At 42.8% G+C, this 12,423-nt stretch overlaps 1 protein-coding gene across 3 annotated transcripts in view; it reads right to left on the bottom strand.

Annotated features, from left to right (window-relative positions):
• Nucleotides 1-8,861: 8,861 nt before the first annotated feature.
• setd3 (SET domain containing 3, actin histidine methyltransferase) overlaps nucleotides 8,862-12,423 on the bottom strand; it is a 59,469-nt gene continuing 55,907 nt past the window's right edge. For all 3 annotated transcript variants that reach the window (XM_007908534.2, XM_007908533.2, XM_042338183.1), the window contains exons 11-13: nucleotides 11,605-11,690; nucleotides 10,417-10,577; nucleotides 8,862-9,682 (exon numbers count right to left, since the gene is read on the bottom strand). In XM_007908534.2, coding sequence (XP_007906725.1) covers nucleotides 9,224-9,682; nucleotides 10,417-10,577; nucleotides 11,605-11,690 — 706 coding nt within the window. In that variant the 3' untranslated portion in view covers nucleotides 8,862-9,223. The remainder of the gene's footprint in view (nucleotides 9,683-10,416; nucleotides 10,578-11,604; nucleotides 11,691-12,423) is intronic.

Raw genomic sequence — 12,423 nt, 5'->3', positions numbered from 1 at the left:
TGTTCTTCGCAAATAGCGATAATATCGCTGGGAATTAGTAAAGCTTTGATTTGATAAAAACTGAAACTAACTGTGGCAAATATTGCTGATCAACTGTGATAGGAAATAAATGAAATGTCTCAATTTTTTTGTCAACCGGATGTCTGACTCATGCAGAAACCCATCACCATGTTTAAGGGTATCCTAACCAAACTGAACTGAGAATTCCCTGCATCCCACCCACGCATGGAAATTCCAGAGATAGAGACTGTTGGAATGGAATGTGCACTCTCTCCCTGGAGGGACACATCCGCTTACCGATCTCAGGAAAGTATTAGGCACAGGTTGGCAAGAGCCAAGGATTGGGGACCCCAGAGTGTACGTTGGGGTAACTGCTGGAGTCTAACCAGCTAAAACCATATAACTTGCCATTGAGGGCACTGTCTGGCAAACACAATTGGGTTTACAACCAAGTTTTCTGATGGACTTTTTCTTTTGTTCCCCTTCCCCCTTTAGGTCCAAAGTCTTCCTGGTTCAGAAACAGGTTTCACTTAGGACAACTGCTGGTTACAAGAGTGTGTGCCTCAGTGCAACATAGCAACAACAACATTTCATTTATAGAGCGGCTTTCACGTCGGGAGGACGTCCCGAGGCGCTGGACAGTTGGGTCAGGACCCGAGCGGGGGGGAAATGGTCAGGGTGAGGGGAGGGAAGGGACGAGCATTGGGGGAAATGGTCAGGGTGAGGGAAGGGAGGGAGCAAGGAGGGAGTAGAGAGTCGAGAGGGGAGCTGAAGGCACTGTCAAAGAGAAAGGTCTTGAGACCGGCCTTGAAGGAGGAAAGGGAGGAAGCGGCGAAGGCACTGGGGATGGAGTTCCAGAGCCTCGGGGCTGAGAGGCTGAAGGCCACCGATGGTAGGGCGGTTAGGGCGGGGGATGTGGAGCAGACCGGAGCCAGAGGAACGGAGGGTACGGGCAGGTTAGTAGGGGGATAGTGGGTCGGAGAGGTAGGAGGGAGAGAGGCCGTGAATGGACTTGTAGGTGAGGATGAGGATGAGAGCAAGGAGGGTGAGAGAACAAGAGGGAAGCAATGCTTCCCTGTGGAGTAAGATTGGTAGTGTGAGCTTGAATTGTCTCGGTTGCTCCAGGGAGGATGTCTCACCTGCTTAAGAACAGACTAAACTCATCACATCATGTGTGACCTGTAAGTGCATTCAAACGGTGCAAGTCAGGTTTTAATGTCTACACGTGATACTTGTTCCTGTAACTTTTTTCTTTGGATTGCAATGGCTTGGTGACTCATGAAGATTTGGGGGCATGATCCTACCCTGAGTAATGAGGGGCTAATAAAGGTAGAAAATAATTTAGCAAAGCAAAATAATGAATTGGCATCCAGCAGCTTTACTGCGACAACAACAACAACAAGATTACATGTGTATCGCGCCTTTCACGTCAGGAGGACATCCTAAAGCGCTGGACAGTGACAGCATTTCAGACCCAAGCTGGGGTCAGGGAGGGTGAAGGGAGGGGAGGGGAAAGGGGGGTGGCCGATGGCATGGTCGAAGAGGAGGGTTTTGAGGCAGGACTTGAAGGAGGCTAAGGAGGGAGAGAGGCAGAGTGATTGGGGGATGGAATTCTCCATAGAGCTTCTCATAAGTATTTTCCTGCTAAAGGTGACACCTGGAGAGCGAGGTAAACAGATTTCTGTTGCAGCCAATAGTAAGAGGATAAAGGCTACAGATGATTAAGTGTTTTTCCAATGGAGGAAAATGGATGAAAATGACTGCAGCACTAACAAAGCCCTTTCTTCCACGTATTGCTGTACAATGTTACTGGTGTCACAATGCTTGTGGTATTTACTGTATGTAATTGCAATGACACCTTTAGTCCAGTTACTCCCTCTAGTGCACCTGGAACATAAAACGCCCCTACTTCCAGTCGTGTACTTCCATATTAAAATCCAGTAGTGTAGGAAGTTCAAGGAATCCACTGAGGAGAAATAGGGGCACGAGAGAGAGTGAGCTCCAAAGGGGATACTAGAATCTTTGAGCTGACACGTGCTCTCGATTCACATTATAAAGTTGCTCTTAGTGTTTTTTACTGATGTTGTTCTTATATTCACGTCTCCAGGTACATGGTCGCTCTGTGTATCATTGGAAGCCTTTACCAGAGCTGCTTGGTTTCAGTTCAATAAGTCTAGTTACGTGGCAGTAACAATATAGCAATAACAACTGTAAACCAATGATGGATTGAGCTCACTTTCCCTCAAGATTCCCTCAAGGCATTTACGTCTATATATACCTAATAATCCTCAATTCTATTAGTTGCAGAAATTTGTCTCATTCCTTTTTCAAACCCTTTGTAATTCCTTCCTTCACCACTTGCGCCTCATCATGCCATTGAGACGTCTCAAAGTGCTTCAAAGAATATGGTGTAAAGTGTACATTTTATGGGCAAAATATAGCTGGAGTATATCACTCAGGGGAATGCTTGAATAGAGAGGTAAAGAAACACACTTTCTGTGTATAATCTCTACACAGTGAATTCCTGATCTGAGGACATAGCTTAGATTTGCAGCTCTTGCAAGATCGTAACTAGGAGAGCGACTTGCCTCTGACCACTTTCTTGAGCCCGTTACTTATGGAGTGGCAGATCAGTGCCTGCCCTAACAGGGATTTTGTGTGTGGATTTGGGGAACCAAAAACTGGTGGAGTGAAAGCGCGTTCGTCTCTAGATAAGTCCCCTGAATTTGGCTGTTGAGGTCCGATACCTTGCAATGGCAGCCTCTGATGCATTATTCAGCGAGACGTCCTGCCGTTCTACCACCTGGCTGTCGATTCACACCTTCCCACAAAGCACAAGCTCAACATGTCAGCCTCCAGAGATGAGACTTGGACACCGACTGCTGCAAACTCAAGTGGGAGTTAGCAGCTCATTTCTTTTCTTTCTGGCCAATTTTCTAAAGGTGGTTTGACTCCTTTTCTTTCTTCTAGGAGCACTGGCACAAATATCTCCAGCAGCTCAGCCCAAACCTCCATTATTTACCTGTCAGTCAGTAGCCTGGGCTCCCGGCAAACCAAACCTGTCCGCAAACCTTCACCTTCCTGCTTGGCCGGGGCGGGGGTTGGATTAATGTGGTGCAGGTGAGAAATTGCGAGCAGAAACTCTGGTTGATTATCCCCTCCTCAACTTGATGTGTTGAAATTAAGTGTAGCAGCAATAGTCCCATAACCTGCATCTTTTCCACTTTCCTAGTCTCAGCCATTGCTTTTATCATTATGGCATCTCACTCACAAAATATACAGTCACTCCACTTTACAGTGTATCCTGTGAAGCGCTTTGAGACTTTTCCATAACGTGATATGTCAAATGTAAGGATTATTATTAGCACTGCTTTCTTCTATTCATTCACAAATTTAGTGAACTGGGTTTGGGGGGGAAAGGGAATTAAAAGCAAACCTTTTTTGTTCCATTAGAGGAGTGGGATTAAGAGGATTCTCTCCTCACAGAGCTAGAGTAGCCACAGCCTCCTGCTATGCTGTACGACTCTAGGGTTTGTTTTTCAGGTTGAGTCTTGCCTTACAATAATAAAGCTATTCATTACATTTAAGTAGTTTTATTACTCCAGTATTAATGTTTGTTCTAGTATTAACATTGTTTGACTAGAATAGAAGAACCTAGAAACCGCAGATTAAATGTCCCGTTCATCTCATTACTGTTTGGGGGACACTGTTGATGTAGATTACCTTTCTTCCTTGTCTACATAATAAGTCATCACATTTCAAAGTATCCTAATACATAAAGCACATTGACATGGTTTGACATGGGGAGGAGCTTACCAAATTCAGGTATTAAGGTTTTTTATAAAAATGCTATTCCCCAATAAATTTAGGTTTCCTCCTCCAGTCATGTTTTAATTCTTAACCTCAGCTTTATCGGCTACTGTTCTGAGTTGTGATATTTTTAAATTTTTGTTGATGAATTGATTTTTAAAAAGGATCATTACTCCTAGAAAGTGATCCGCCAATCGACTAACAACCGGGTGCCTACTTACTGCTAAGTAAACAGAGATGTGTGTGTGGAGGAAGAAAACTTGCCGAAGGTTTCACCTTGCCCAGGAATTGAACCCAGGTCTTCTCGTTTGCGAAGCGAGTGCTCTAACCACTAAGCTATGGTACTCCACAATGGGGGTTATTCGAAGCTCAGTGATTTTGTATGCTCACCCCTCCCATAGCATTTCAGTTATTCTTCCCTTTACACCTAGTGTTGATTTGGCTGAGTTGGTCGCTCTGTTAGAAGGTTGTGGTTCGAGCACCACACTGGCTCCTCAGCCAGGCTGACACATCAGCACCATAATATTATGATGATGATTGAACCTTAGATCCCAGTTCATGTCTGATACATTTCCTTACTGTCCAGATTGGTGGCAAAAGTTTGCCTTTTTTATTTCCACTACAGGAGCCTCAATTTTCTCTGTACATCACTATTCCCAACCTACAAGTTACAATTAGGAGGGGGTGGGAAGGAAGAACAAGCTCTTATGAAACAAGTGAAATCCACATACACTTAAACTATGTAATCGCTCCACGCTCCCTTGCGCCAATGTTATAATAGGCCGTTATTAGAATTAATAGAAATACCAGGAACAAGTACAAAATCCAACAACTTAAGGATCCTCTGGTGACCAGTTCAAACACAGCACTTGACCCACTTTACATTCCCTCCTCCCCAAGAGATTCTGCTTTCATAGAGATACATGGCCAAACCATGATAGGGAGAGATAATCCCATCTGTTTTGCAGGGGATGCTTTATATTCTCTTTATCTCTGTAAAGCTGCAGATGGAAGAGTGAAAGACAATTCCACAGCTAGATGGCCAACACAAATCATATCCTAGCACGCGTGGAAAAGTCTTTCCATTTACACCCTCAGGACAGTTGTATCTGACCCTTGTTGGTATTCAAGACTGTGGGCTCCGGATAAAATAAATAAACCTTTAGGACCACATTTGAAGTTTTTTTTTCAGAAAAAGGAAAAATCTGTGTTTCGTAAAGTATGAAATTAAATATTTTCACATCACAAAATATACAGTCAATTCACTTTACAGTATATTCTGTGAAGCACTTTGAGATGTTGCAAAGACGTAATAAGGCACTATATCAACTGCAAGTATTATTATTATTATTAAAGCATTATCCGAGAGAAAACAATTTCACAAAGCCCAAAACAACTCTGTTCAGCAGGTACTAGTTCAAGATTTGCATTTTTCTTCCTTCCAGACATCATCAAATTCACTGGCATTTGGTCATTAAAATTCTTTGGGGTAAAAAAATTCAAAAGCAATCCGCCAATCGACTAACAATTGAGTTCCTACTTACTGCTAGGTAAACAGAAGTGTATGGAGTAAGGAAACTTGCCCAACGTTTTCGCCCTCTGGGAATCAAACCCAGGTCTCTTGCTTGCGAGGCGAGTGCTCTAACCACTGAGCTACAGGACTCCACATATTGCTTTGTTAAAAGACGCAATGTCACAGATTTAAGTGACAATTTACCAAAGTATCATCGTAGATATGAAGAGTCAAGAGTAGGCAGAGGCCTGATCAGGTTCCTGTGGCTCAGCAGTCGCTGGACAAGCACACACACACTAACGTGCTGAGCTCACGTCTCCAAGCTAACGGTGGCTCAGTTTCTTCTCAACCCACCTCCATGCTCTGAGGTCTCAGCCACTTGCCAGGCAAGCCAAGTTTGAGGAAAACAGTCCAAGTTTCAAGGTGCGCTTTGCAATATTTTCAAGTGCATTGAGAACTCGATTGATGTTCTGTTTATTTCTAATAGCTTCCTGGTCAGGCTAATGAACGAGAGTTAACACTGGCTTTTAGAATACATTGTGGCTTTAAAGCAGCAAAGCTTGTCCAAACACTATTATTATTATTCTTCTTGAATCAGAACTAAAATGAGCTTGCGTACACAAAACAGTCACAAATCAGTTTAAGGAATGCGTCCCACCTTATTTCACTCATGTCGTGTGGTCCTGTGGATCGGAGCAAAACCTCTGCCATTCCAGATGTAGAGATGGAAACTAGTACCACAAGATGAGTGGCACGTAAACTCTCAAGCAAATGAAAATCAAAACAGGAGAAAATATATTGCTTCCCCTTCTACACAAAAATGTGCAAACAAACTTTGTTTTGTAAGCAAGCTGTTTAATTGAATTCTATTGTCCAAAGTGAGCAGTCACAGCCAGACCAAATGCGACATTTGCTGTGGAGAAAAAAAAGTTTGTTTCTTTCAACTGACATTGACCTATGGCATTTCTCTTCACCAGACTGCTCTAAATAATAATACTTTGAGGGTTGCAGAAACACCTGACCTAAAAAAAAGCACACCTTTTCTTTCTTCTTCTCCACCTTTGTTAGAAAACCACAAAACATAAGCAGCATGAGTATTCCATACTTTGTTTCAATTAAACAATATAATCTGAGGTAACATTTCAGACACAAAATCGCTCGCTCATGTGATGAAATAGTCCCTGACCAGAAAGTAAAAATACCCCTTCACTCCTGAAAGGGTGAAATGAAAGTTTAATGGTCAGGTAAAAATGTTGCAGTTAACAGTGCAGAGGTTCATGAAAATCCCACAAAACACATGTATGAATCTAAATCGGGACACACACACACGTATTATATGTACATTGACCTTAGTTAATCCGTTCCCACCCAAAGTCATTTTTTGCCTCCCCAAATATGGCTTTCTAGGTTCTCGAAACAACAACCAATAATAGCAGCGTACTTGCTCTTAATATAAACTAACCATTCAGAATCACAGGTGATCCAATCTCAACGTATGCAACCGCCCATCCGTGGAAATACCTTAATCCAGGTAAACGGTGAACATCCCCCTGAATCCATCAATCAACCAAAAGTAGAAGCAAAATAGGGTGAATGTGAGTCTCTTGATTATTTCCAAATTCAGTCTGTTCGGGTCGAGTTGGGCAAAGCGTCGGGCTAGTTATGTATCCACAATATCTCCCTCTTTCCCCCCTCCCAACTCAACAACACACACAGTCACTAGAGTTCAGGCACAGATTCGCTCAAGTATATGCTCAGGTCTAACTTGTGATAGAGATGTCTCTTCACTGGAGTTGAGAGGTTAACGTTTAAAAATCCAAGCATTTCAGTCTTGAATGATGTTCATGTTGAGAATTGTGCTATAAAAAGTGCTGGTTCTTTTCTCTTTGTATTGAGAGTTGAATCGCCTTTCCTTCTGCTCCAATTTCAACCCAACCAGTCACTGGATTGTTACTTCCAACCCAGCTAACAATGATAGATCGATCCAGGATATGGGCAGAGCACATTTACAGGTTAGAAGCAAACAAGGGTAAATCGCACTTCAGGATTACAAGACCAATTACTTGGGTTGGGTTAGGTATCAGGAAAGGATAAATATGTACTTGTGTTCTATGGATCACCAGCTAAAGCTCAGCTCTTGTAAGTGAGACCATATAATAATAACCTGTCTGGGGCCTCATACAAATTAACATTCATTTAGCAGAGGGTTCAGCTATCGAGTACTGAACTGCTTGTGAGTGAAGACAATGAGGAGGAGACCAGTTGGCCATCACAGACTGCAATACAGAATATTCACATCCATTTCCTTAACTGGGCTGTTCACAAGACACACAGAAAAGCTCTGAAATTCCACCTGGTCCTATTTTGAAAGACAAATTTTCTTAAAATATAATAATCTTTGCATATTACATAGTGCCTTGTCACGTCTTTCAGACATTTCAAAGCGCTTCACAAAATATATTGTAAATTGGATTGACTGTATTTTGTGGGGGACACACGGTAGCTAATGGCGCACAGAAGTGTCCCACAAACAGTCGTGGATTGAGCAACCCCTTTTTTGGGTGGGGGGGATTATTACCCTTGGAAAGAAATCCGTCAATCAACTAACAATCGGGTTCCTGCTTACTGCTAGGTAAACAGAGGCATGTGGAGTAAGGAAACTTAACTAAGGATTCGCCCCCTGCCCGGGAATCAAACCTGGATCTTCTCGCTTGTGGAGTGAGCACGTTAACCATTACGCTACGGGATTCCACGCAAGATCATCCAAAATTGTGGAAAATATTTTAAATCAGTCTTAAATTGTAAGATGACTTTGCATATTTCTCATAAAAAGCAGTTTCCAAATGAAGACTGAATGTAAGGATTTTCCACAAATCTGTGCATTCTTACATTTTAAGGCAAAATGCTCTCGCAGGCTAAAGACAAGGTGGAATTCCAAACACATTCATTTCAGAGAACTGGGGTATTTCAGACATGCTGGTAGTGTAACTTGCATGCCGGTTTGGTGTGACCTAGTTGGAAAGTAAGCCCCTGACTGGAAGACATGGTTGAAAATTCTTTGTGACCCTCCCAATCTTCCAGTCGCATCAAGTGATTACAAAGAGTCCACGACAGACGTGGTGTGTCCAACATTTACAGGATATTATAGCATTCAGTTTGCAATGGACCTAATTGCTTACTCAACCGTCATTGGAGTTCTACTCATTAATCAGAAACAATTTAGAAATAGCAGCCACCTGGTTAGAATAGTCAGCCCAGGTGGGGGGGGGAGGCGGGGAGTCTGACTGTACAAATCTTCTCTCCCCACTGGAAGCTCTTTAGACGTATAAATGTTGAAATGAGTCGTGCTTTAGTGCACTACTTTTCTTTCAACAAAAAAGCTACGTACCAAACAATAATTTGCATGACATTCTTAAACAGAACCTAATTTACACTGGCACAAGTGTAGCAGTTTTTTCCACTATTGCTTTGAAGGTTTTTCTCCCCCACCCACCCCCACCCCCACCAACCCACTCTAAATAAAAAAAACCCACTCGTCTTTTTTAAAGAAATAAAATAATAAAACCCCCCAAAAAGTTAGTTGCTGAAACTGATTCGCATCCTTTTCAATTTCTGTAGCTAACACTGACAGGAACTCAGACAAGGCAAACATCAGCATTAATCTAGTTTAAGACCACTTCTTTTTAAATAAACTTACTTTTTTTAAACTGGAAAGACTGGTCTTGTGACCTAAAATACCATTTGAATGTCACCTTGTCATGTCTCTCTCTCTGTCTGTCTTTAAAGGACATGATCAAAATGTGCTCCACTTTCAGTGAGGGTAAATGGTTCACATGGTTCCATTCCGCATTTTACACTGGTTTGTGACAGCAAAACCTCGCTTTCTTTTTATATCGTCTTTCATGATTGTTCTTTAAATTCAATGGTTTCAGTTGTTTCGCTCTTTTCTGATAAACTCTCTTTGGCGTCTCCAGTCTTTTGGTTTGAGGTCTCGTAGCTTTTTGGCTCGGTGCCGTTGGGCAAAGAGCTGTCTCCGTTCACAACACCTCCTCCTGCCACAATGGCCTCGCCCAAAGTCTCTGCCAACTTCAACTCCTGCTCACCATCCTCGTTGCCATTTAGATCCCTCAGCACCACGGGGAGTTTGGAGTCCGCCACGCTATTCTCCAGCATGGCGATGTTGCTCTCTTCGTATTTGGGCAGGGGTGCGTCCTTGTTCTGCAGCGTTGTAAAGTGCTCTTGCTTTGTACCGGCGCTTTTCACCCCTTTCTCCAGAATCTCCCTCTCTGCCGAGCGCAGCTGGATGGCCATCCGGGTGTGATACAAAAGCTCAGGCTTCTCCAGCAGTGACGTGTCATCCTAAAGACAGGAAGAAGCGACAGGACGGGCACAAGGGACACAGGTTGGAGAGAATGCAGATATTTATTAAAAACATCAAGTCGAAATGTCTCACGGCACTTCACTCAATGAACTGATTTGTCAAGCACATTGAGACACAATATAAATGCTATGTTGTTACTCTGAAGTGTGGTAACTTTGAAGTGTGGTGACTGTTGTTAATGTAGGCAAAGATGATTGGTGAATAAGGGCCAGCCACAGTCCACAGAGAGATTGAACCATAAATACTAAGCACCTACAAAATACAGTCAATTCACTTTACAGTATATTCTGTGAAGCGCTTTGAGACGTCTCAATGACGTGATAAGGCGCTGTATTAAATGCAAGGATTAATATTATATTATTCTGCCTATGAGGCCCTGTAGTAGTAATAAGTAGTTCTTGTCATTAAGTCTATTTACCACAGAGCAACCTTGTGGACTTTTCTCCAAGTTCCAAACAATTCCTGTGTAGATCAATGCAACATCATCGACGATGGGCAAGCTTTTTAAATATGCTCTTGAATTTGCTGGCAACAGTGATATTTTTAGGGAGGATGGAAACTAGCAACAAGTGAACAAAGAACAGGGATAAATCACTGAGTGTTCTCTCTATGGGTGCAATACTAAGTTTGAATTAAAGTCATCCATCTAGATTCCGCACATATTCTCTTCCACATATAGATCTATATATTACAATTTTAATAATAAACTTACCTCAGAAGTAGTTTTATAGCTTTTTAACAGGAGTGCAGCTCTAGTTTCAAGAAAGGTCCACAGTTTGATTTCATTATCCCAGCTCACAGGGAATTCAGAGTTTCCCAGGGTAAAAATCTTATCAATGGCATGCTCGCCCACAAGGTGTTCTTTCAGTTCATCTGCAATTGAATAAGATAGAGTGTTCAAACTTCAAATTGGTGAAACATGTACAGGACTGATTTGATGTGGGGGGAGACACATTGGACTGATCACAAGTTTCCTCTTCAAGAAATGCCCAAAGGCCTCTCTCCAAGGGAGCTTATAATAAAATAATATCCTACATTCAGCAAGGAGCTGACTGACAAATTTTATCTGGAGGATTCTGGCCAGGACATTGGGAGAAACTCCCTTCCCTTTTTGAATAGTTATGGGAACTTTAATGTCCAAACTGAACAAGCAGATGGGACCTCAGTTTAACAGCTCATCTGAAGGACCAACATTGCAGCACTTCCCCAACACTGCACTGGACTGTCAGCCTGGACTGTGAGCTCACAGTCTCAATAAGAGACCTGAGCCCAGAACCTTCTGACCTAGAGGTGAGAGTGCTGCTAACTGTGCCAAGCTGATGCCACTATTAAGGGAATCCACATTACAAGGAGGAAATCGATTTAAAAAAATTAAGTTTGCAGGCAAATTAGGCATTGACAGTTGTGCTCAATAAGGGGGGTGGGGCGAATCCAGGTAACCTCCGACACAATAAAGTAATGGCAATGAACATCACTAATGAGCTGCCCAGAAATGCTAAACTTGAAGCACTTAGAGCAACCTGAAATACACGGGGAATAAAAGCCTTAATTCAAAGACTACATAGCAAAACAGATATAAATGTGTTGTGTATCATAAAACAGATTTCTCTGTTAATGAGCTGTTCATCTCTTGATAAATTTTCAATGATTATGTCAGTGGTTAATCCTCCAGTCAGGCCAATTCTGTGCATCAACTCCTGGCTCACATCCACAAGGCACACATTCATGGGAATGGTTTCAAGGCAGTTTGTCGTTTATTATGAATTGTTTGAGCTTCTCCTGTGCAGTGTAAGGAGTTGCTCGAGTCCTATGGAGGCAATGGCCTTGCAATCATTCCCATCTATCAATTATTCTCGCCCTCATTTTTAAACAAAATAAATTAACAGGAAAAAGGTTTTACCTTCAGTCATGCAGAAGACCCGCAGGAAAGCCAACAGCTGGGCTGAGATCGGAGGCTCGCTACAGTGCAGAGCAAATACACTGGACCTGACAGGAACACATGGACACCGTGAGTTTAGTCGACCAGATTAATGTGTGTTGTCAGCTACAACAAGCTGTAGCATTAGCAAGGTGAGCTATCAGCACAGCAACAGCAAACCAGGAAATGAACAGAAGATTTAAAGACGAGCACAGCACGAGATCACAGCGGCTGATGAGGAATAAGTTGCGATGGTCTGTCTACAAGATCCGCCGCGCCTTACCTAACCACTCTATCAGTCCCTTGTGTCTGTGAGCAAGCACACTTTCCTTTTACCTGCGCTATCTGATCATCCATTTATTGTAAAGTGAGTGAAAGCCCATTTGGACAGCACTGATCGCCGCTCTCAGCCCTTTCTTCTCCACGAGAGAACGAGTGAGTCCCAGATGTTGTGGGCATTTGCTGCCGATGCCCTCCTATATACTTAGCTAACCAGGAGGATGAGGTTATGTTTTCAAGAAAGCAAGCGCCAGAAGGGAAAATTCGAAAGAAATCTCTGCACAACACACTAGTGGGGGGTACTACCTCAATTCCATGAAACAGCAATCGGTGGGGACAGATTTGCAAGTTCCTAATGGGTTGAATTCCCCAAAAACGCTCATTGACGAGGGAGGCACCGATAGGAAGTGAGCAAATATATTTGACCCTCAGTTCAATGTACACATTCCGCCCCAAAGCCAAACGATATTGCGTACAAGGGAACTGCAAGTCTATAGTTTAATACAGGCCTATGTGGTTCTG

The sequence above is a fragment of the Callorhinchus milii genome, unplaced genomic scaffold, assembly GCF_018977255.1.
Source record: "Callorhinchus milii isolate IMCB2004 unplaced genomic scaffold, IMCB_Cmil_1.0 Scaffold9, whole genome shotgun sequence".
Lineage (NCBI taxonomy): Eukaryota > Metazoa > Chordata > Chondrichthyes > Chimaeriformes > Callorhinchidae > Callorhinchus > Callorhinchus milii.
Note: the sequence above shows the minus strand (reverse complement) of the source record. Positions and strands in the feature narration are given on the sequence as shown.